The sequence below is a fragment of the Panthera pardus genome, unplaced genomic scaffold, assembly GCF_024362965.1.
Source record: "Panthera pardus isolate Hobbes unplaced genomic scaffold, ASM2436296v1 HiC_scaffold_18, whole genome shotgun sequence".
Lineage (NCBI taxonomy): Eukaryota > Metazoa > Chordata > Mammalia > Carnivora > Felidae > Panthera > Panthera pardus.
In genome coordinates this window covers 14528489-14553367 of record NW_026526743.1, presented here as the reverse complement: position 1 = coordinate 14553367, position 24879 = coordinate 14528489, and the positions used below count along the sequence as shown (strand labels likewise).

At 51.0% G+C, this 24879-nt stretch overlaps 1 protein-coding gene across 1 annotated transcript; it reads left to right on the top strand.

Annotated features, from left to right (window-relative positions):
* Window positions 1–7613: 7613 nt before the first annotated feature.
* MAP3K10 (mitogen-activated protein kinase kinase kinase 10) lies at window positions 7614–24854 on the top strand. Its single transcript, XM_019432140.2, has 10 exons — window positions 7614–9254; window positions 12998–13178; window positions 16237–16385; window positions 16837–17012; window positions 18067–18313; window positions 19910–20026; window positions 21865–22036; window positions 22141–22253; window positions 22612–23265; window positions 24253–24854. Exons 1-10 carry the CDS (start codon window positions 8573–8575, stop codon window positions 24573–24575), a joined length of 2814 nt encoding a protein of 937 aa, XP_019287685.2. The 5' UTR covers window positions 7614–8572; the 3' UTR covers window positions 24576–24854.
* The last annotated feature ends 25 nt before the right edge of the window (window positions 24855–24879 follow it).

Sequence of the window (24879 nt, the reverse complement as noted above, 5' to 3'; positions counted from 1 at the left end):
ACGTCCATCTCTGCCTTGTCCCCGCGTGTGTCTATCTTCAAGTGGCTGTCATCTTATGAGACCAGTCACATTGCAGTAGGTGCCTAAGCTACTCCGGTATTACCTCATCTTAATTTAAGTCATTACATCTGCAACTACCCTATTTCCAAATTGGATCATGTTCTGGAGTACCGAAGGTTAGAATTTCAGTGTATTTGGGATAGGGGATGTAATTCAACCCATAACAGCGAGTAGAAAAATGTAGGATATCTTTATGACTTTGGAATGAAGAAAGATTCTTAAGGCTAGGGACGCCTGGGTGGCTCAGCAGGTTAAGGTTACGACTCTCGATTTCGGCTCAGGTCATGATCTCACGGTCGTGAGATCAAGCCCCAAGTCAGGCTCTGCAGTGAGCGTGGAGTCGGCTTTGGCTTCTCTCTCCCTCTTTCTGCCCCTCTCCTGCTCACGCACATGCTCTCTCTCAAGATAAATAAATAAACATTTTTTTAAAGATTCTTAAATCTAGAAAACGTAAGCTACATGATGAAAATGAGACGCCCGTGACGTATTAAAATTAAAGATTTCTCCCGAACAAAGACATAACCGAAAAAGTTAACTAATGAGGGAAAGACTGGGAGAAGATATTTTCGGCTTCAAAAGAAAAAGTGATTAATCTCCAGAATAAACAAAATCCTGCAAATATTTCGGAATGGAAAATCAACTGAAAAAAAACTGGCAAGAAATATGAATAGACAATTAACACAAAAGAAAATCCAAATGGCTGACAAGTCTGAAGAGATGCTCAACCCCATTCATAGTCAGTTAGGAAATAACAACGTGCTGGTTTAAATCCATCAGAGTAGCCAAATTGAGAAGCGCAGAGAGGAAATAAAATCAAAATTTTAAATTTTAAAAATTACATAGAAGCTCAGAAAGGAACTAGTGGAACCAGAGGACCTAAGCTAGAGGAAGTTAGTGAAGACGTGTGTTATTTGGAACTATCACGCACCTCCAGTTGGTATAATTCAGTATGTATATTCTATGATCCAGCAATCTCAACCTTAGATGTATAATCCAGAAAAACGCTCACACAAGTCCTAGAGGATACAATTACAAGACTGATGAAGTATTATTTGTAGTAGCAAAGAATTCAAGGCAATGTAGATCTTCATTAGCCAGTGAATAGAGATGGTGAGCTATGCAGTAATCAGAAGCAATGAATCAGGGGCACCTGGCTGGCTCAGTCGGTAAAGCATACAACTCTTTTTTTTTTTTTTAATTTTTGTTTTAATGTTTATTTATTTTTGAGACAGAGAGAGACAGAGCATGAACGGGGGAGGGGCAGAGAGAGAGGGAGACACAGAATTGGAAGCAGGCTCCAGGCTCCGAGCCATCAGCCCAGAGCCTGACGCGGGGCTCGAACTCACGGACCGCGAGATCGTGACCTGGCTGAAGTCGGACGCTTAACCGACTGAGCCACCCAGGCGCCCCTAGCATACAACTCTTAATCTTGGGGTTGTGAATTTGATCCCCGAGTTGGGTGTAGCGATTACTTAAAAATAAATAAAATCTGGGGCTCCTGGGTGAAGCATCTGACTTCGGCTCAGGGCATGAACTCATGGTTCATAGTCCCCCATGGGGCTCTGCACGGGTGGTATGGAGCCTGCTTGGAATTCTCTCTCCCTCTCTCTCTCTCTCTCTCTCTGTCTCTTTCTTTCTCTCTGCCCCTTCCCTACCTGTGTATTTGTGCTCTCTCTCAAACTAAATACATAAACTTAAAAAATAAATAAATAAAATCTTAAAAAACTTTTTTTAAATGCTTATTTATTTTTGGGAGAGAGAGACAGAGATAGAACAAGAGCAGGGAGGGGCAGAGAGAGGGAGACACAGAATCCGATGCAGGCTCCAGGCTCTGAGATGTCAGCACAGAGCATGACATGGGGCTCGAACCCACGAACTGAGATCATGACCTGAGCCAAAGTCGGATACCTAACCGACTGAGCCACCCAGGGGCCCCAATAAATAAAATCTTTTTAAAAAGAAGCCATGAACCAGACATATAAATAATAACATGATATGGTCTTAAAACAATATCGAGAATGGGAATGCAAGCTGGTACAGCCACTCTGGAAAACAGTACGGAGGTTCCTCAAAAAACTAGAAATAGAACTACCCTACGACCCAGCAATTGCACTACTAGGTATTTACCCAAGGGATACAGGTATGCTGTTTCAAAGGGGCACTTGCACCCCAATGTTTATAGCAGCACTATCAACAATAGCCAAAGTATGGAAAGAGCCATCGATGGATGTCCATCGATGGATGAACGGATAAAGAAGATGTGGTATATATACATACACACACACACACACACACACACACACACACACACACACAATGGAGTATTACTCAGCAATCAAAAAGAATGAAATCTTGCCATTTGCAACACTGTGGATAGAACTGGAGGGTATTATGCTAAGTAAAATTAGTCAGTCAGAGAAAGACAAAAATCATATGACTTCACTCATATGAAGACTTTAAGAGACAACACAGATGAACATAAGGGAAGGGAAGCAAAAATAATATAGAAACAGGGAGGGGGACAAAACAGAAGAGACTCATAAATATGGAGAACAAACTGAGGGTTCCTGGCGGGGGGGGGGGGTTATGGGAGGGGGGAAGGGCTAAATAGGTAAAGGGCACTAAGGAATCTACTCCTGAAATCATTGTTGCACTATATGCTAACTAATTTGGATATACATTTTTAAAAATAAAAAATTAAATTAAAAAAAACAACATGGATGGGGCGCCTGGGTGGCTCAGTCGGTTAAGCGGCCGACTTCACCTCAGGTCATGATCTCGCGGTCCGTGAGTTCAAGCCCCGCATCGGGCTCTGTGCTGACAGCTCGGAGCCTGGAGCCTGTTTCGGATTCTGTCTCCCTCTCTCTGACCCTCCCCTGTTCGTGCTCTGTCTCTCTCTGTCTCAAAAATAAATAAATGTTAAAAAAATTAAAAAAAAAACATGGAGCAAAAAGAAGTAGAAATTCATTTAATACCATTTTTGTAAATTAAAAACATATGAAAAACAAAAAAATACATAAAGCACTATACATCTTTTTAGGAATATAGACATATCCAAGAATCAGAAATTAAACACATTAGAAACTGTGTCTATAAGGTGGAAGAAGAGATAGAAGTAAGAAGGGAGATATGGGAGGAAAAAAATGACACAAAAGAATAGCTTTATACCAGTTACTGCTAATAGTGGTCAGAAATAAAACAGTATGGGGGACCTGGGTGGCTCAGTCGGCTAAGCGTCCGACTTTGGCTCAGGTCATGATCTTGCAGTTTGTGAGTTCGAGCCCCATGTTGGGCTCTGTACTGACAGCTCAGAGCCTGTAGCCTGCTTGGGATTCTGTGTCTCCTTCTCTCTCTGCCCCTCCCCCACTTGTTCTCGGTCTCTATCAAAAGTAAATACATGTAAACAAATTTTTTTAAAAAGAAATAAAACAGTATGGTAAAATCAATTCTCAAGAAAAAAAAAGAAGAATGAATGAATAAATGAGAAATGTTAAGAAAAGGAAGCAATACAAGCAAAAATCATAAGGAAGGAAAACAAAGGATATTTCATACTGAGGAAAGGAATAATTCACTGATGTCATGTTAATATAATAAATCCTCATGCACATAACAATATAACTTCAAAATATGTAAAGCAAAAACTGATACACCTAAAAGGAGAAACTAACATATTGTCACTAATAATGAGAGAGTTTATTATACCTTCCAGAAGGCAAAATATCAAACAGAAAAAAAAAAAAGTAAGGAACAAGAATTAGAGAATTAATAAACTTGCATAGTCAGCTCTCTGATCCCAACAACCAGTATCCTTTAAAACATCCTTTAAAAACATACAGAACACTTCCAAAACAAAACAAAAAAACCTCCACATATTAGGTCAAAAGGGAAATCTCAGCACATTCCTAAGGATTTATATCGTTCAGAACATGTTCATTGAATAAAATTAGCAATCAACTGCAAAAAGACAACCAAAGAACAATCCAGGTACACATACGTTCAAAAATACATTTCTAAATAATTGGTGGAAATAATCTGACATTACATCTTTGGGGAACTGAATGACAAAGAAAGCACCCCATACCGAAGCCTGGAGAATACAGCATAAACACTAAAATGGGGGGAGGGCAGTGAATCAACAAAGCAGAAATTAATGAAACAACCTTCCCCCCAAATAAGTAGGAAAGATTATCAGCAAACCAGGGGCTGTTTGTTTGTTTTTTTAAGACTGATAAGACTATAAAATTTGGGGCAATTGATCCAGAAAAATTAGAGAAGAAACAAATGAAAATCAGGAAAACCGAAGAAAATATACCTTCAGATGCAAATGAATCATAAAAAACATCATGCCAATGAATGTTATGGCCTAGTTATGCCAATGAATCTGAAGTCCTAGATAAAATATTGTTCTAGGCAAATATAAATTACAAACATTATTCCAGGAAAAAGCAATAAATCTGAATAAACCAACATCCACAGAAGAAGTTGAAATCATAGTCAGAGACCTACGAAAAAGGCATCATGCATGGATGATCTTAAGGTCAACTTCCCCCAAATGTCTCAAGAGCAGGTAACTCCAATATATCACAAGCCATTCCAGATTGCAGAATAAGGTAAATGATTTCCCATAAGAATAATGTAGATGGCAGAAAAACCATCTGATCACATTGATAAGTGCATAAAAAGCATTTGGTAAAGGTCAACACCTGCTTTTTAAAAACCTACTAGCAAATCAGAAATAGAATTTGATAAAGGACTTCTACTCGAAATCTGAAAACACCATACCTCATAGTGAAACCTTAGCGTTAATCCTTCAAAAATCTCAGACAACACAAGAATTGTCTATTATCACCACTACCAATAACATTGTATTGAAACTCTTCGCCAAAGGGGAAGGGGTGAGAAATGAGTTATAAAGGTTGGAAAGAACTAAACTGGCATTTTGTTACCCTAACAGGATCATCTAGCCAGGAAAGTATGGAGAATTAGCTGTCTAGCTATTCTAAAACAAGTAAGAGTGAGTTCAACAAACTAGCCAGATCCAAGATCAGCAGTAAAAATGCAAGAGTAGTAATTGATTAGGGGGAAAAAAAAAAAAGATCCAAGTCATAAATAAATAAGTAAAAATAGTAAAGTCCCAGTGAGTGAACCAGAGAAACATGTACAAGATATCCCAGGAGAAAATCAAACCTATGTCTAAGATGGAAGGCTCAATATTACTAAATCACAAATTCTCCCCCAAATCAATAACTTATTCATTTACAACCCCAATCAAAATCCAAACCATCTGTTATGGATCCCATCCATATGGAGTCCATCCCACTCCCCATTCCCACTGCAGGACCCACCAGGTTTAGAATCAAGTCAAGGCTCCTTGCTCACCCGAGTCTAGGCATTCACTGGGAAACCACGTGTTCCGCTGCCCACCTGCCTCTCTGATTTGAACCCATAAGCAGTTGGTAAACAGAGTAACAACGTCGGCATAACAGAAGCATGTTGGTTAATATGCAATTTTTCTCCGGGAAGTTAATATTTTGAAGCAATCAGTGACAAGCTTTCTCAGAGTTAAAAGGGAAGCCTTGGTGATCAAAGAAGATCTTCACACACACACACACACACACACACACACACACACACACACACACACAAAGCTAAAAATCTGCAGAACTGTCTTCCTTTAGATCCACAGTGACTTGTTTTAGTGGTTTCAAGGATCATAATGCTTGCTACAATGTTATGGTATGTGGTAAAGCTGTGAATGCAGATGAAGAAACCACAATGATATTTTCTCATATTAAAATGACAGGTTGATGAAGGCAACACCTTAAATCAGATTTTTAATTTTGATGCAAATGGTTTCCATTAGAAATTAATATCTACATGTGAGATATATATATATATATATATATATATATATATATATATATACACACACACATATATACACATACACACACACACTCATGCACACACAACGGGATATTACTCGGTGATCAAAAAGAATGAAATCCTGCCATTTGCAACAACATAGGTGGAACTAGAATGTATTATGCTAAGCGAAATAAGTCAGTCAGAGAAAGATAAATATCATATGACTTCACTCATATGTGGAATTTAAGAACAACACAGATGAACATAGGGTAAGGGAAGGAAAAATAAGATAAAAAGAGAGAGGGAGGCAAAGCATAAGAGACTTTAAATACAGAGAACTGAGAGGTGTTGGGGGGGATGGGCTAAATGTGTGATGGGCATTAAGGAGGGCACTTATTGGGATGAGCATTGGGTGTTCTATGTAAGTGATGAATCCCTGGGTTCTACTCCTGAAATCATTATTACACTATATGTTAACTAACTTGGATTTAAATAAAATTTAAAAATTAAAAAATAATAATAAAGCCAGAAAGTTTTCAAAGAAAGAAAAGGAAAGAAAAGGAAATTAATATATCCAGACCAGCATCTCTGAGAAGGAAGCACAAGCCCCGTAAGATTGCAAAGAAGGCACTGAAGATGTTGCTAAGCGCAAACCTCCGTGGAAGTAACTGTGCTAGTATTTCTTCGAGAATCATTATTGGTCTCGTAGCACTCTGATTATGAAGTTGCCAGTGTTTTGAGCAATCTAACCCTGGGGTGTTTTTTTTTTTTTTTTCTTCTTCCCCTTAAATTCTTGTTATGTTTAGTGAGCTGTTTTGTAGAACTCCAGGGTTTTTCAGGAACGCATATATCACTCATGGCAGAACTGCCTATAACTCAGAATAAGGGGGGACTCTGTCTTCAAACAAGCATTCTTGATAGTTCCTATGTTTTCCTGATGGGTAGACAAGAGACCAGGTACCCACTTCTAAGAGTGGAACAACTTCCCAGGAGCAGGGGCGGGGTCTGGAACTTGGGAAGCAGAGCACCTCATGGTACCTCTTTTATCTCCTCCCTCCAGACTTCCGGGCCACTCGGGAGAAACCACGTGAAAAGGCCCAGAATTTTGCTGTTTACAAGCTTACAGATCTTGAGCAAGTCACTGAACCTCTGCAGGACTCAATATCCTCATTCTTTAAATGGGAAGGCAGTGTTTTGTTTTTAAATCATGTTTGTTTTTAATTTTAAAACCTACCTTTGAGGCTTGCTTTTGCCATTTACAGTTCTGTGACCTTGGACAAGTGACTTTGCTTTTCAATGCATCATCTGTAAAATGGGGGCTTTGCGAGAATTTGATGATACCATGCAAAGCGCTTAGCACAAGATGCGCATTAAGCCCCAATAGATTGAAGTTCCTATTACGAGAGGCGGGAGTTCTGACTGCTGAGGTGGAAGAAACCAGAGCTGGTGGGGAAAGACATGGCTGTGATTTCCCAACGGACAGTGAACACGTCCTGCCAGCCCCATCTTCCCTGCTGAGGCCTCGCCATCAGCCGAATCCCCTAGGTGGCAGGAGCCACCAACCTTTCTCCAACGTTTGAGGCCGCCTCCCGCGGCGCCTGTCCCAGAACGGACTACATTTCCCGGCGTGCACCTCGGGTCGGGGCCCGAGGGGACGGGCAGCCAAGGGGACCGTGCTCCAGCCGCGTTAGAGGCTGGAGCCAGTAACCACCACTCACGCAGCTCCTCTATTTCGCTTTGCGAAACCGGTCCGCCACCGTCAACCCCATCTTGAGCCGCGGACCCGTAGGGTCTGTGAGGAGCGCTTGGCCCCCGCCTCCTTCCCTCCTCCCGGCATCTGGCCCACCGAGTCCCAGGGAGGGTCCGAGGCCAAGCTTATCTCCTCGGGAGGATTCCTTCGGCCTCGTGGGGTCCCCACTGCGGCCCGAGGCTGGCAGCGGGGCTCTGGAAGCTAGGGGAACAGCCTCGAGGCCGCGCAGCCGGAGACTACAACTCCCAGGCGGCACCGCGGCGGCGGCGGCGGCGGCGGCGGCGGCGAGCACGTCACTCAGGCACCGCCGGCGGCCCCGGGAAGCGGCGCGGGCGGGGGCAGGGCTGGGGCCGACCGGGAGGCAGGTGCTGAGGATGGGGGCAGCCCGGCCGCCCCGCGCGTGAGAAGGCCGAGGGGCGCGCCACCCCATCCCGGGGCGGGCGCCCCCGGGGCCCCGCCACCCCCACCCCGCCCGGCGGTCGTGGCCCGGGATGCGGAGCCGGGGGCCGCCGGTGGAGCTGCGCGGGGTGAGAGGCGTGGGGAAGGGGGCTGCCTGCTTCCCTCACCCTCGCCCCCCACCGGCGGGCCCCGGCAGGAATTGGGGAGCCGCGCGGCCAGGCCCTCTTAGCGCCCTGACATTTGGGGGAGACAGGTGAACCCGCCACCCTATCCGCACCCCGCCCCGCCTGGGCAGCTGAATCAGAGGGGACGACCCTGCCCTTTTAAGGAGGCTTTTTCTTGCTCCTGTGGAGGGCCCCCGCCCCCAGCCATGGCCTCCAGGAGCCCCCTAGAACCCGCAGGGACTGCCCCCCATCCTGGCCGCCGGGGCCCGCCCTCTGCATCCCGCGGGCAGCCTGTGTGAAGCGGCCTCCCGCAGCCCCCGGCCCCTCCCCCATGGAGGAGGAGGAGGGGGGGACGGCCAAGGAGTGGGGCACGACCCCCACGGGGCCCGTCTGGACCGCGGTGTTCGACTACGAGGCGGCGGGCGATGAGGAGCTGACCCTGCGGAGGGGCGACCGCGTCCAGGTGCTTTCCCAGGACTGTGCGGTGTCGGGCGACGAGGGCTGGTGGACCGGGCAGCTACCCAGCGGCCGTGTGGGCGTTTTCCCCAGCAACTACGTAGCCCCTGGCGCACCCGCCGCGCCCGCGGGCCTCCAGCTGCCCCAGGAGATCCCCTTCCACGAGCTGCAGCTAGAAGAGATCATCGGTGTAGGGGGCTTTGGCAAGGTCTACCGGGCCCTATGGCGCGGCGAGGAGGTGGCTGTCAAGGCCGCCCGGCTGGACCCTGAGCGGGACCCGGCAGTGACAGCAGAGCAGGTGCGCCAGGAGGCCAGGCTCTTCGGAGCCCTGAAGCACCCCAACATCATTGCCCTCAGAGGCGCCTGCCTCAGCCCCCCACACCTCTGCCTGGTGATGGAGTATGCCAGGGGGGGCGCACTGAGCAGGGTGCTGGCGGGCCGCCGGGTGCCCCCTCATGTGCTGGTCAACTGGGCTGTGCAGGTGGCCCGGGGCATGAACTACCTACACAATGATGCCCCTGTGCCCATCATCCACCGGGACCTCAAGTCCATCAACAGTAAGTGGTGTCCTCCCCCCAAAACTTGCTTCCACCGAATCTTAGGAGGTCAAGCCTAGGTGGTGGGAAATGGGGACACCAGAAGATATTGCCTAGGGCAAGAAGGGGCAGCGGTATACCTTCCGGGCCAAGTGAGGGAGGAAAAGGAGGCTTGGAAAGGTTGAAGGACCGCCTGTCTCCCAGGCTAAGAGTCACAGTAGCTTAATAAGTATGTATCCATGAACACTGTGACAGGCCCCGAACTCCTAGCATGGACAGCACAGGGCCTGCCCTCATGGCACTCACTGTCCAGCCATGATGCCAGGGTCCACCGGGCAGAGACCGAAAGAATCTAGCCTGGAGTCAGAGTTTCTCAACCTTGGCACTATTTACATTTGGGGCTGGATGATTGTAGGAGGCAGTTCTCTTGTGGGTTGTTTAGCAGCATCCGTGGCTTCTAGCTGGTAGATGCCATTAACATTCTCCACCAAAGACCAAAACTTGTCTCCAGACATTGGCAAGTGTCTCCTCGGGGTTGAGAACCACTTCCTGGAGTCCTCTCAGGCCTCTGCCCCAGCCAGAGTGAGGGAGGAGGGAAAGGGATGTGCCTTATGTAAAAGCTTCCAGGCTGCCTGGCTTATCACAGGCTCTCAAAACTTGATTGGTTGGTCGAATGGGGACTGGGGCCAGCAGGAAGAGAAAGCTCCCCAGGACCCACCTCTAGATCAAGGAGCTTCTCATGATGTCAGCACGTATTAGTTGAGCACCTATTAACAGGAGCCCAACAGGGACCAAGACCGCAGTGGCCTCACCCATTTCCGGAGCGCCTGTTGTGTGCCACACCCAGTCCTGCGTCCTAAGGATATAGCGGGGGAAGAATCCTACCTTCCTGGCTCTCCCAAGCTTCCTCTACCCCATCTCACTCCCTTTCATTTCTGCATGCATCTATTCTTTCATTTTTCATTTGGTGTTTGCTGGGCCAAGTCATGTGCTAAGGAGAGGGATCAACAGTGAATGAGGCCAGCATGTTCCCTGCCCTCCCTGGAAATGTGAGGATTTCCCCTTTGTTCTCACATTTGGACTCCCACATCTCTTCTGATTCCTGTCAGTTCCACACCCTGAAATGTGTTTGAATCCATCCCGCTATTTCTGCAATGTTGTTGCTATGCAGAGCCACGACCACTGCAAGCCCCTAGAACAGAGGGAGTGGTCTTCCTTATCTTCCAGGCCTTACACTTGTACACCAACCGAGCTGCCAGGTGCTCAAGGTGTGCCAAGCCCTGTGGCGGGGCCAGGGAATTGAGCAAAGACAGACACAGATGGTTCCTGCCTCCCTGATGCTCAGACTCCTCTGACATGCTGGGCAAATAGAGGCAGGACCACCAGCATGCTCCCCTTGAAGGCTGGGGTGCCTTCCTGGCCTTTCCTCACCCCTCTGATTCACAGCCTGAAGGTGGGGTGTAAGGACATGCCCCCAGGCCTCTAGGTTTTCCTGTAGCCAGTGCCACCTGGATGTGGCGTTGTTGGGGCTCCTTAGGCCAGGGCTTCCTGCTCAGTCAATGGGACAAGTCCATGCCCAGGACAGATCACAGGGCCTCCACAGCACAGCTTCCTCCATTCATCTTTCCCTAGGAGCCCCTCGTCTGGTGTCGCTCGTACATTGGTTCATTCAACTGATAATTCTGAAGCAAAATTAAATATACTAGGCCCTATCTTAAGTGCTGGGATTACAGAAGTGAACCAGGCAAGATCTCCCCACGTAGAAGTTATGGTCTAGTAAACAGAAGTAGATGACTGATATTAGGTAGGTAGGTAGGTAGATAAAATTTCCAGATAAGACCAGGGGGCTCTGAAGAAAATAAAACAAGCAGAAGGAGCTCTTTGAATCAGATGGTCAGGGAAGGCAATACTGGAGCAGGGACCTGAACAAAGAGAACCCAGCCTTGCAAAGGTCTGGGCAGAGCAAAGGTCCTAAGGTGGAAATGAGCATGCCTTGCGGGAGAAACAGCCAGGAGACCAGAGGGGTTGGAAGAGGAGGAACGAGGGAGGGGTAGGAGATGAGGTCAGAAAGGTAGGCAGGGCCCAGATCATGATGACCTTGGGGGCCATGATGAGGATTTGGGGTTTTGTTTTGTTTTGTTTTTTACATAGTGGAAGCCATCAGAAGATTTTAAGCAAGGGATGATGCAGAAATGAAATGTAAGACCATAGTGTGTTCCGTCTGTCACAGGGTCACCCCACCAACAGAAGAGGTGGGGACCCAAGAAGGGAAGCATGGAGTCACATGCTAGAGAGTCGAGGGAGGCTTCTGGGCTTTGATGATAGTAGAATTAGCTCACTGTTGTTATGACAGGAGAAGTCACCAGGAATGGTCAAAGATCTGGGGGGAGAAGTAAAGGCCAACTATGGCCATATCACACACTAATGATAATAGCTAACATTTTTAAAGGGCCTACTGGTGCTTCACCTTACTACAACCCTATAAGGTAAATACTATTACCATCCCCACTTAACAGAGGAGAAATCCTAGCGTTAAGAAGAATAAATCATACAAGGTTATGCAGCTGATAAGTGGCAGAGCTGGGAGTCATGCCCAGGCAGGCCTGTACACTTTGGGGCCTGTTTGATACATGCTGGTCGAATATCATAGCAGTTAAGAGATTGGGCTCTAATGACAGATGTAGGTCAGGCCTTTGCCCCACAGTTTTCTAGGTATACACTCTTGGCCAAGGGACTTCATCTCTTTGAGCCTCAGTTTGCCAGTGGATAAAATGGGTTGCTTTCTAGATAATCCATGTAAAGGCCTAGCACAGTGCCTGCCATATCATAGGCCGCTGATAAACACCAGCCATGATTATAATTGTTGTTAGTAATAGCCCTAGACAGCAAGTTGGAACCATTCAAGATGCTTGGGGGATATAGCCGTCAGACTTTGTCACAGTAATGCTGCGTAGCAAACCACCCCCAAAACTCAGGGTCTTAAAACTTGATGTCATTTATTGCTGCTCACACACACATGGGCCTGCTGGAGCGTGAGCTGACTTAGGCGGGCCTCAGCAGGGAAGACTTTACTCTGAGTACCTCCCATCTACCTTGGACCAGCAGGCTGGCCGAGGCATGGTCTCGTGGTGATGGCAGGCAGATAGGTGAGGCCTCTTAAGGCCTAGGCTTGGAAATGGCATTCTGTCACTTCTGCCTTGTTCTGTTGACCAAAACAAGTCCTAGGGCCAACCCAAGGTAAAGGAGGAGGAAATAGACTCTTCCCCTTCCGTGGAAAGGAGTGCAGAGTCAGGTGGTGAAGAAGGTGATGCAGAAAGGGGTAGATCTGGGGCCCTGAATGCAGTCTGCCACAGGGGGTGACAAAGGCAAAGGAGAAGCACATTCATCCCTTCTGCTCAGAGTCTAGTTCCCACCTCACTGGTGGCCAAGAATTCAAGCCCTGAACAAAGGAGAACCAAGGCTTTGGGCTTTGGCTACCCACATTTCACAGAGCTCCCCAGAGCCCAGGTTAGAATCAGGAGGGAAGTAGACCCAGAGGAAGCTCCTCCTCCTTCATGGGAGCTTGGGGCAGGGATCCGACTGGCATGGAAGCATCCATGATATTCCAGACCAGGAAAGGACCTGCTGCAGAGGGGGGTAACTCATGGTTACTCATGGTTAGAGGGAGAGAACAAGTAGGAGGTTTCAGCTGAGGCAGGCGGGCAGGACGCTCAGGTCTGCAGCCCAGAAGGTTGGGGTGACCCATCTTTCTTCCTGCCCCACAGTTCTTATTCTGGAGGCCATCGAGAACCACAACCTCGCAGACACGGTGCTCAAGATCACGGACTTCGGCCTCGCCCGCGAGTGGCACAAGACCACGAAGATGAGCGCTGCAGGGACTTATGCCTGGATGGCTCCGGAGGTTATCCGTCTCTCCCTCTTCTCCAAAAGCAGTGATGTCTGGAGGTGCTGATGGTGGGGCTGGGGAATCCCGGAAATGGGGGAGGGGAGGAGGGTGTTTCAGAGTGGGAGGGACAGTCTCCTGCAGAAGCTAGGATCCAGGCCTGACAGAGAGGCTCCCTGGCAAGGTCAGACCATCAAAGTACCAAAGCAGGTGTCTGCTTGCTGAAGTGGCAGCTGAGAAGGACTTGGATTCGAGTGGAAAATTACGAAGATATAGAAATAGGATGTCAACACCAAGGGCCCCTCAGACACCATCCAGTACACCACCCCATTTGTCAATAGGAAATTGAGGCTTTGGAGGCATCCTTTCATCCTTCCTTCCTTGCTTCCTTCCTTCCTTCCTTCCTTCCTTCCTTCCTTCCTTCCTTCCTTCCAGCCATCCATCCATCCATCTATCCATCCATTCATCCAGCTATCCATCCATCCATCCATCCATCCATCCATCCATCAGCACTGGGTGCTAGGGATACCGCAGTAAAAAAAATCTAGACACATTTCCTGCCCAGAGGAATAGTAAATAAATAAACAAATACACAAGAAGCTGGGGGGGGGGGGGGGAGCTGGTTTTAAGTTAAAAAGTTGTAAAATAATTTTCCAAAGATAAAGAGTTAATCCACCAGAACAAAGTATGAGATAGTATTAAGAGCCAGGAGGTAAATCGAAAGCACTCTGAGGGCTGGAGGATGATGTTAGGGAAGGCTTTTCTGAGAAATGACACTTGAGCTGAGTTTTGGATGATGATAAGAAGGAGCCACCCATGCAAAGTTTGGGGGAAGAAGCTTCCCAGGCAGAGGGGACAGTGCCCACAAAGGCGGTTCTGACGTGAGAACGAGCTTGGTCTATTCCAGACACAGCCGTGAGGCCAGGTGACTGGAGCAGAGGAGGCAAGGAGGAAGGTGGTAGAAAATGACATAGGAGAGAGAGCGGGGAACCCCGCAGATGAGGGACCGGACGCCAGGCTTTATTCTAAGTGCAGCAGAAAGCCATTAGGAGCATTTATGAATGGCACAATCTGGTTTAGCATTGCAAGGCTCCCTCGGCTGTAGGATGCAGAATGGATTGTGGGGGACAGGAGTGGGGGCAGGAGGCCCGCGAGGAGGCTGTTGCCATCACCAGTGAGACTTGATGGCGACAGCAGATACTCTTCAGCCTGGGGCCTTCTACTGGGAGGGAGCCAAACCCAGGTCAGTCCCCAGCTAAGGCTCCAGATGGACCAAGTAGCAAAGTCATGGCTTCTGGGCAGACAAATCAGACAGGAAGTCTCCACTAGAGCAGTGCAGCTCTTTGGGGAAGGTTCTAACTGGCTTTCCATTAGGCATTCATTTGTGGTACCAAACTGCACAGAGCCATATGTCCGTGGCAAGGAGCAGAAAATCCCCAAATAAAAACAAGCCTGAAGTTTCTACTCTCCTGTAAAGCCCAGGACTGATGTGGTGGTCCCGGTGACAGGAATTCAGGGTCCTATGTCAGGGTTCCTCAACAGGGGCGTCACTGACCTAGAGCAAGGTAATTCTTTCTTGTGTGGTACTGCCGTGTATTTTTTAGGATGTGGTTCCCAGCCACCAAACATCATAGCGCTCCCCGGTCCTTGTGACAATCAAAACATCCTCACAGGTTTCCAGCAACACAGGTCAGGTGGAGGGTTCACACCACCCCCAGTTGAGAGCCATTATTATTTTCTTCCACCTTGTGTGGTCTCCATTCCAAAGCTCACTTCATCATCCAAAACGGCTGCTTGAGCTCCGGCTTTTATGTCCACATCACAGCAAGCAGGCAGGAAAAGAGGAAAGGACACCAATTCTCCTTAAGGACTCTAAACTTCTAAACTTCGGGACTCCGAGGACTCTCTTTAACTTCCTGGAAGTTAGTTGCATATTACACGTCCTCCTGCACCCCACTGGCCAGAACCATCGCCATATGGGCATGCTTAGCTGCAAAGGAGGATGGGAAATGATTCCAGGCAGCAGATGCCCAGTCACATTCACCAGTGCTGGCACTGAGAATGACAGGGAGGCCGTCAGCCGTAGGAGGGCAGAGGTGGTGTCCATCTTGGTCCAGTGCCCAGAATAGTGTCTGGCACACGGCAGACATTTATATGTCAGATGCATGCGTGGATGTGGGGGAGCTCGGGGACTCACTGCATGCTGGACACCGCACAAAATGGTGTTCAGTTTACTGGAGAAGGTGGACCGGCAGGTGACCGTAGCACAGTGGTGCGTGCTCCAGTGTTGTGTATCCATCAAGGACACCGTCATGGGCATCAAGCAGGCCTGAGCCCAAGTGTGGACTGAGACCAGTCCGCTTACTAGCTGTGTGACATTTAGGCAGACAGTTTAACCTCTCTGTGCCTGCACCTGTCCCCCGGCTAAAACGGGGGTCATACCAATACCTTCTGCCTTACAGGGCTGTTGTGAGGATTACTGAGAGCGCCTAGCACAGTGCTGGCCTGGAGTAAGTGCTTTATAAATGTTAAATAGTGTTAACTTGTTTTTAGAGGTAAGTGCTGAGGGTTCTGTGGGAACATAGAGGAGGGGGGTCTCTCATCTAGCTTTGGAGGCTGTGGAATCAAGGAAGCCTCCCTGGGAGAGGGGACACCTGAGTTTTGACTGAAAGAACAGTTACACACAGGGAAGGATGTTCTTGATGAAGGAGACAGCATGTGCAAAGCCAGAGGTTAGGAAGAACAGGGCTTAGGGCTTGTTCAACTTGTTCAGCGAAGCTGGGGTTGGTACGGGGGCAAGAGGGCTTAGAGGCAAAGCTGCAGGGGACGTCAAAGGTCAGGGCTAAGAAAAGTGGCTCTGTCCAGGGGGTACAGGTGAGACACTGAAAGTTTTCAGACAGGGGTGAGGGAAGAGAGAGCAAAGGCAAGACATCAGACAGCCAACCCCACCACATCTATTTGAGATCAGGCCAGCGGAGGTCAATCATGTTCTCGTGGCCTCATGAACCAGCGCCGGATGTGGGGGTGAGGGAGGCCCACCACGGGACCGGAGGCAGGGATGGGGTGTAGGTGAGCATGGGGGTGGGCTGCGGCATCACCCTCCCTCTTCCCCACCTGCAGCTTCGGGGTGCTGCTCTGGGAGCTGCTGACGGGTGAGGTCCCCTACCGTGAAATCGACGCCTTGGCCGTGGCATATGGCGTGGCTATGAACAAGCTGACGCTGCCCATCCCCTCCACGTGCCCCGAGCCCTTTGCCCGCCTACTGGAGGGTGAGCCAGGGCCCTGTGGAGATAGGCTCAGCTTGGGTGGCAGGGGCCCTCGGGCCAGACCTCACCCCTTCACATCCATCCATACCGGTGGGCCCAGGAGTGAGGGAGAAGGGGCTGCAACCATTGGACCACAAACTGTCTCCCCTACAGTTGGCTCTGTGTCCCCCAAACTGTTGTTCCAGCCAGGCCCACGGCCCTTGAGGGCACCTGTTAGCTTTCGCTGGCCCTGGGATTCTTCCCTGATCCTTGATTCTGCCACAAGTGAGGGAGCCGAAGCCAGGTTTCACTGTAATGTTGCCAGGAATTTGGCTTTGAATTCCTTCCCTCAGTTCCATGGAAGTTGTTTGTCCACAGTCCCCTGAAGTCCTGTCTTCCACAAAGCAGGGTGATGCCCTAGAGCATGGCCACTGACCTCTCCACCCCCCTGCTGTCCCCCCCACCCCCACCCCAGAATGCTGGGACCCAGACCCCCATGGGCGGCCAGATTTCGGCAGTATCTTGAAGCAGCTTGAAGTCATCGAGCAGTCAGCCCTATTCCAGATGCCACTGGAGTCCTTCCACTCGCTGCAGGAAGACTGGAAGCTGGAAATTCAGCACATGTTTGATGACCTCCGGACCAAAGAGAAGGTGAAGGCAGGGGGCACAGTGGGAGGGATGGAGCAAGACCCCTGCATTTCTGATGCCTTTGGTGGGGCAGAGTCCCTTCCCCTGAGCCCCAGTCTTTGGGTCCATGCAGGGCTAAAGGGGCCTCTTTTGCATATTAAGAAAGGGGCCTGTTGGCAGATTAATAAGAAAAAGGCACCCTGCACTGATGCTCTTACAAGTGATACTGCCTGATGTCTGGGATTGGCTTAAAATTTTTTTTTTAATTTTTTAAGTTTATTTATTTGAGGCAAAGAGAGCACGCAGGGGAGGGGCAGAGAGAGAGGGAGAGAGAGCATATCCCAAGCAGGTTCCACACTGTCAGGCTCTGCACTGTCTGCACGGAGCCTGACACAGGGCCTGAACCCACGAACTGTGAGATCATGGCCTAAGCCAAAATCAAGGGTCAGATGCTTAACTGACTGAGCCACCCAGGCACCCCTAAATTTTTTTAATGTTTTATTTATTTTTGACAGACAGAGTACAAGCAAGGGAGGGACAGAGAGAGAGGGAGACACAGAATCTGAAGCAAGCTCTGTCTGCACAGAGCCAGATGCCGGGCTCTAACTTGTGAACTGTGACATCATGACCTGAGCCGAACTCAGACACTTAACTGACTGAGCCACCCAGGCACCCCTGAGATTGGTTTTAAAACACAACAGCAAAAATGGGAGGGAGGGAAAAAGGGAGGAGACAAGGAAGAAGATACGTGAAAAAAGGTTTGCTAAGTAAAAAGAGTTGTTTAGGTGGAATGATGAGAATTGGGGGCACTATTCTGTCTCTGCTTTTGTGGATGTTCAAAGTTTTCCAAATTGAAGAGTCAAAAACTTAAAGGTGAAAACTAAAACCACCCCTTTCTTTGGGCTAATACAGCCTGGAGCACCGGCGCCCAGCTTGGCTGGTGAAGAGTGAGTTAGGTTGTGCCCCCAATTTGCCCCTTAGCAGGACGTCCTTGTGCTGTGCCCCAAGCAGACCCAGTAGCCCCCAGGTCCATCCCCAAGGGGCTGACAGGTGAGCCCTCGCCCCATCTTCTTTCCAGGAACTCCGGAGCCGTGAGGAGGAGCTGCTGCGGGCGGCCCAGGAGCAGCGCTTCCAGGAGGAGCAGCTGCGGCGGCGGGAGCAGGAGCTGGCCGAGCGCGAGATGGACATCGTGGAGCGTGAGCTGCACCTGCTTATGTGCCAGCTGAGCCAGGAGAAGCCCAGGGTCCGCAAACGCAAGGGCAACTTCAAGCGCAGCCGCCTGCTCAAGCTGCGGGAAGGCGGCAGCCACATCAGCCTGCCCTCCGGTACCGCCCACACGCCTTACGCGGCCCCCAGGGGCTGCTGGGAGCATTCCTAACACGGGGTTTACCTCCTCCTCCTATTTTTTTGAAAACTTTTCTATTGCTGAATGTATCACACATGTGGAAAGGGACCAGAAACCCGTCTAGCTTACTGAGTTAGTATAATCACCCCACCCAAGCAGAGAGAACCCACAGCCACCCCACATGCCCCGCCACGCGCTCCCTCCCAGCACAAACCCCCGGCTGCCCGCCAAGAATAACCTTTCTTTTCACTTTTAGGGCATTCACGTCCTTGCTTTTTAAAAATTGTTATTGTTTTGTCTTCTATTTTTTTTAATCTTTTAATCAGCTTTTTTCTCCTTGCATCATTTATTCTGCAGCACTTCCCACAGTCTGGAGGCTGCTGCTTGCGTCTCCCCAGTATGACTTACCTTGTCCTCTGTCCCCTAAATTTCCTATTAACTGGTATTAAGTTAAACTATGTGAAACTGCGGATGTCCGGCCCTTTTTGACCAAAACCAAAACAAGTTTCATGTGGATCAACCCAATAGGTTTGTCTCAAGGCATAATCAGTTTCAAGTTCCGGTTGGGTCTCTTCCCCCACCCCCAAAGATTGCTTCTTAGGTAACATGACCCCGCTCACCCATCATAAGACACATGATGTCTGCTCAACCCTCTCTTTGTAATGTTATAAGCCATCATGCAGTGACCAGCACAGCACTGGCCAACAGATATCTAATGCAAGCCACATGGCTAATTTTAAATCTAGTAGCCACCTTAAAAAAAAAAAAAAAAGGGAAAAGGGAAAAAATGGAAAAGAAACAGGTGAAATTGACTTTAACAATATATTTTATTTAGCCTGATATATCCAAAATGCTACAGTGTCACATGTATCAATACAAGAAAAATTGTTAGAGATTTTAACCTCTTCTTTTCACACCCAATCTTTGAAATCCAGCGTATATGTTATGGTTACAGTGTACCTTGGTCCAGATGCTTAATTTTCCTCAAAAATACTTGACCTGTATTTGGGTTTCGTGAAATTTATAGTTGAAAAAAAGTTGATTCACATCCCCAAGATTTGCATCAAACATGCTTAAATGTTTTCAATAACCGAACTGAGGATCCATTTTTAAGTTTAAATTTAGATTAATTGCGACTACACAGATAGGTTCAAACTCTCCAGCAGCTCAGATGCAGTGGCCACACTGCAAGTGCTCAGTGGCCACTTGTGGCTAATAGCTGCCACACTGGACACTTAGGCCTAGATCCGTAGTCAATCCTTAGTTAATTAAGGACCCCATTAGGATCCTTCCTCCCCAATTGAAGCGTGCGCCCGAGGTCTCTGGAGGGCTCATCACGGTTACATGGCTGTGCTTCACCCCAGAGCTGCCGATTCAGAGGGCCTGAGAGTGAGTGCTGCCCCTGAGGTTTGCAGTTGACGTGGATGCCACCGCTCTGGAGACCATAGTTTGCGAACCCCCGTTTAAGGAATGAAAACAGTGGCATTCCATTCTGGCATTCCTTCTATCCCACAAAGGGAACTTCTCCGGTTACCCATGGAGCATCTTGCTCAGGAAAGTCTCTTTCTTTCCACAGGCTTCGAGCATAAGATCACAGTCCAAGCCTCTCCAACCCTGGACAAGCGGAAAGGATCCGATGGGGCCAGCCCCCCTGCAAGCCCCAGCATCATCCCCCGGCTGAGGGCCATTCGCCGTGAGTATCTCCCAAGGCCCTGACCAGTCAGTAGTCCACAATGTTCTGTGAACATTTACTGGGCACCAAGCTGGAGGAACAACAGGGACAAGACAGGCGGGGTCCCCTCCCTCATTCTCATCAGGGGTCAACAGACACTAGAGTGGTACATATACTATAGTGATAAGCTCTACAAAGGAAAGCAGGGAAGGGAAATAAAAGAGGAGAGGTGCTGTTTTACATCAGGAAGGCCTGTGTAAGGAGCTGGGGTTTGAGCAGGGACCCGGGTGGTAAGAAGGAGCGAGGAGGGTCAAGATCCAAAAGAAGCGTGTCCCTGCAGGAGGGAACAGCAAGGGCCAAGGCCAGGGGTGGGAATAAGCAAGGCATGTGTATGGTCCTGGGAGGCCAGCTCGATTGGACTGGAGTGAATGGCAGGGAGAGGAGTGGGTTTGTGGTCAAGGTTGCAGGGGGCCAGATCTTGCTGGGCCTAGAGAACCGGGCTCGCTAAGGAACCTGAACTGGATTTTATTCTAAATGTGGTAGGGGTCGTGAGCCGGGCAGTAATGTGATAAAATGCACCTTGTCCCTCCGGCTGCTGTGAAGGGTGTGGATTGTGGGAGGCTGGAGCGATAGGGGAAGACAGGAGACAAGGGGAGAGGACCGGACTGGGGCTGTGGGCGGGAGACAGGGCTACGTGGCAGAGGCACAGCCAGCCCGGTTTGCTGATGGGTAGGATACAAGGCTGATCCCCTCAAATCTGTTCTGCCCCATCGGTCACCCCTGGCTTTGCCCCACATATCACCCCCTTCCCACCTCTGTTGGGACCCCTGTTTGTACCAGGCCCCAGAGGTCATTCTCATGGGGACACCAACAAAGACAATGACCATATGCTGACAGTACTAATGTCAGGGTACTTTCAAAGTGTGGAAATGAGAGCAGTAGACTCTCCAGGGAACAAACTCCTCCAGAGCTGGAGGCTTGAAGGGAAAACTGGCAACGAGGCTGGGAAAAGGACTGAAAGGAACAGAGTTCCAGGTGAAGGGAACAGCCTGTGCAAAGGCATGGCGGTGTGGAAACACCCACCTGGGAAATGATAGACATGGGGTCCCAACCAAGGCGCTCATTGCCCTCTGCCTGCATACCCAGACTCCATTTCCTCTCTCTCCTCCTTTTCTCCCTCCCTCCACACCAGCCCCACAGGCCTCCTGGCTGCTCTAAACACTCTAGGCGTGGCCAGCCACAGGGCCTTGGCATAAGCTACTCCCTCTGCCTGAAATGTTCTTCTCCCTTGTATCCACTTGACTCACCCCCTCACCTCCTTCGCATCTTTGCTCAGATTCTTCCTTGTCAAACATGACTTTTCCTACCTCTCAGACTCCTTTCCTGCTCCGTCTCCCTCACAGCACTTACCGCCTATCAACTCCCTACACAAATTACTCACCTAGTATGATTCTTGTTGGTCATCTGTCTTCACCCCTAAAATGTAAACTCCCAAGAGCAGGGGGTTTTGTCAGCTTTGCCCACTACTGTCTTCTCAGCACCTCCCGTGGGGTTTGGCGTATGGCAGGTGCTCAGCAGACATGTGGGAATGAATAGATGGCTGATGGGCTTGGCTGTGAGGAGTGACGGGAGACAAGGCTGAGGGAAGGCAGGGAAGTACATGCAGAGCCTCTACTGCCAGGCTGAGGAGCTAGGACCTTGTCCTGACAGCAGTAGGGAGCTATGGAAGGATTTAGAAAAGGGAAGGGTTGAAGATCCCTTGGACTTCTGGTGGACAGTGGATGTGAGAGTGAGTGGGGGGAGCCCAGTGGGGACAGACTGTCCAACACCCAGTAACCAAGTGTCTTTTCTTGGCCCAGTGACTCCCGTGGATGGCGGTGGCAGCAGCGGTGGTGGCAGCGGTGGTGGCAGTGGGACATGGGGCCGCAGCGGGCCCCCAAAGAAGGAAGAGCTGGTTGGAGGCAAGAAGAAGGGCCGGACCTGGGGCCCCAGCTCCACCCTGCAGAAGGAGCGGGCTGGAGGGGAGGAGAGGTATAGGCACTGGGAGCCCACCCCTGGCCCTGCACGTTGCCCCCAGGCCCAGGCAGCCAGAAGGCCTGCATTGCAACCGCCCCTATCTCTGGCGCCCCCTGCAGGCTGAAGGCCCTGGGGGAAGGAAGCAAACAGTGGTCATCCAGTGCCCCCAACCTGGGCAAATCCCCCAAACACACACCGATCGCCCCAGGCTTCGCCAGCCTCAATGAGATGGGTAAGAGGGTGAGGGTGCCTTTAAAATGGAGAGGGAGGGGCATCCGGAGGGAAACAGAACTCAAGACGAAGAGGTGACCATCCCCCCCCCTCCCCCGCACTGGGAGGAGGAATCCGATTTCACTGGACCAGGGGGTAGGAAACATTCCCAAAATGGGGGAAGGGCAGCCCCAGGGTGCAGGGTCATTCCTAGAGGCTTTGGGAGGAGAATGATTTGAGAACCACGTTTAATGGGACTTGGTGGCCTCACGCCAGAAGGGTCTTTCTGGGTAGCCCCTTGCCCACCAAGTCTCCGGGGGTGGCGGGGGCTGCGGCCAGGCCAGCCCTGGAGGCGATTGACGGCCCTCTCCCACTTGCAGAGGAGTTCGCGGAGGCGGACGGAGGCAGCAGCGTGCCTCCCTCCCCCTACACCACCCCGTCCTACCTCACGGTGCCGCTGCCGGCCGAGCCCTCCCCGGGGGCGCCCGCGCCCCTCTCCCGGCCCGGGCACGGCGGCCGGCGGCGCTGCGAGCTGGCTCTGCTGGGCTGCGCCACGCTGCTGGGCGCCGTGGGCCTGGGCGCCGACGTGGCCGAGGCGCGCGCGGCCGACGGCGAGGAGCAGAGGCGCTGGCTCGACGGCCTCTTCTTCCCGCGCGCCGGCCGCTTCCCGCGGGGCCTCAGCCCGCCCGGGCGCTCGCCCGGTCGCCGCGACGACGCGGCTCCCGGCCCGGGCCTGGCGCCCTCGGCCACCCTGGTGTCGCTGTCGTCCGTGTCCGACTGCAACTCCACGCGTTCGCTGCTGCGCTCCGACAGCGACGAGGCCGCGCCGGCCGCGCCCTCCCCGCCGCCCTCCCCGCCCAGCACCAACCCCCTGGTGGACCTGGAGCTGGAGAGCTTCAAGAAAGACCCCCGCCAGTCTCTCACGCCCACCCACGTCACGGCCGCGCGCGCAGTGAGCCGCGGGCACCGGCGGACGCCGTCTGATGGGGCGCTGGGGCAGCGGGGGGCGCCTGAGCCCGCGGCTCCCCGCCCTGGTGAGTGAGGCGCCTACACCCAGGGCGCAGAAAACCGACCCTTCTCCTCTAACCCCACCAAAGTCCCAGGTCCCAGCCCAGCGGCGACGCCCTAGATGTCAGGGTGGCCTCTTGCTTAGCATGGGGGGAAGGGTCTGTGTCCCCATGGTCCTCACTGCTAGAGGCACCGCGGGCCCCCAGATGATTGAGACCCAGGAATGCAGGAGAGGTGGCAAACTAATGCCTCCAGGGGCCAGGTGGGTGGCATTAATGGCAACAGTAACAACTATGGGTAACACTCATGTGCTAGACACTGTTCTCTCTACATTTTTTTTATTTTGAGAGAGAGAGAGAGAGAGAGAGAGAGAGCGAGCGCCTGAGCCAGGGAGGGGCAGAGACAGAGGAGAGAAAATCCCAAGCAGCCTCCATGCTGTCAGCACAGAGCCCAGTCGGGGGCTCCAGCTCACAAACTGTGAGATCATGACCTGAGCCGAAATTAAGAGCCAGGTGCTCAATGGACTGAGCCACCCAGGCGTCCCTCTATAATTCGTTAACAAAGACAAAGGTGATTAGGACAGGAGTTAACTACCTACTACCAGGCACTGTGCTACGTGCTTTGTTGTTTTATTTAACCCTCACCTATGTAGTGAGCTGCTGTCATCACCATTCAGAGAGAGTGTCATGCCTCAGGTCTCCGTGTGCGCACACACCCAGTGCCACATGCATAAGAGGCTTCAGACGGATGAGGGCTTTCTGTATCTAGAGGGATGACGAAGAAACAGGCTCTGATAGGTTAAGGAATATGCCCAGAGTTGCACCCAGTTGAGTGAGCAGTTCGGAGTCGTAGGGGCCTAGGTGAAGGTCCCACCCCTCCTGGAAAGTGGGCCCAAGAAGAGCAGCAGATACCTCAAAAGATGTCAGAGACCCCAATTCTCATGTGACAATCCTGGCTTTTAAATGCCATCCTCTGGCCCACCCCGTTGACCTCATCTGATCCTCTCTTACCAGGCCCTCGAGATCCCCTGGACTTCCCCCGCCTGCCCGACCCCCAGACCTTGTTCCCGACCCACCGCCGGCCCCCCGAGTTCCCTGGCCGCCCTACCACCCTGACCTTCGCCCCAAGACCCCGGCCGGCTGCCAGCCGGCCCCGCCTGGACCCCTGGAAACTGGTCTCCTTTGGCTGGACACTCAGCATCTCGCCTCCCAGCAGGCCGGACACCCCAGAGAGCCCTGGACCCCCCGGCATGCAGCCCACGCTGCTTGACATGGACATGGAGGGGCAGAGCCAAGACAGCACAGTGCCCCTGTGCGGGGCCCACGGCTCCCGCTGAGGCCTGCCCCCCACCGCCCGCCTGGGCAGCCATGAATGTAGCGCCCCAGGCCCCGCCCCAGCCTGCCGCGCCACAAGGCAGGGGAGGCCCTGGGCAGGATACTCTATTTATTGGGGAAGGGGGGAGGGGGTCACTTAATTTATTCCTTTGTACCCCAGAGGGTGGGGCCCTGTGCCCACCCTGCAGTGAGGGGGGAGGGTGGGCAGGGATACTCAGGGACAGGGCACATCATAGGGATTCGGCACAAAATGCAGCATTAAAGGTAACCCCTGCCCCCTACCGCTCTTGGCTGTGTCTTTCCCCA

Excerpts from the sequence above, each read along its gene's own strand:
- MAP3K10 (XM_019432140.2), top strand. The coding sequence starts at position 8,573 with ATGGAGGAGGAGGAGGGGGGGACGGCCAAGGAGTGGGGCACGACCCCC. Across the intron at positions 9,255-12,997 it reads GGACCTCAAGTCCATCAACA|TTCTTATTCTGGAGGCCATC; the intron begins GTAAGTGGTGTC and ends CCTGCCCCACAG. Across the intron at positions 23,266-24,252 it reads GCCCGCGGCTCCCCGCCCTG|GCCCTCGAGATCCCCTGGAC; the intron begins GTGAGTGAGGCG and ends CTCTCTTACCAG.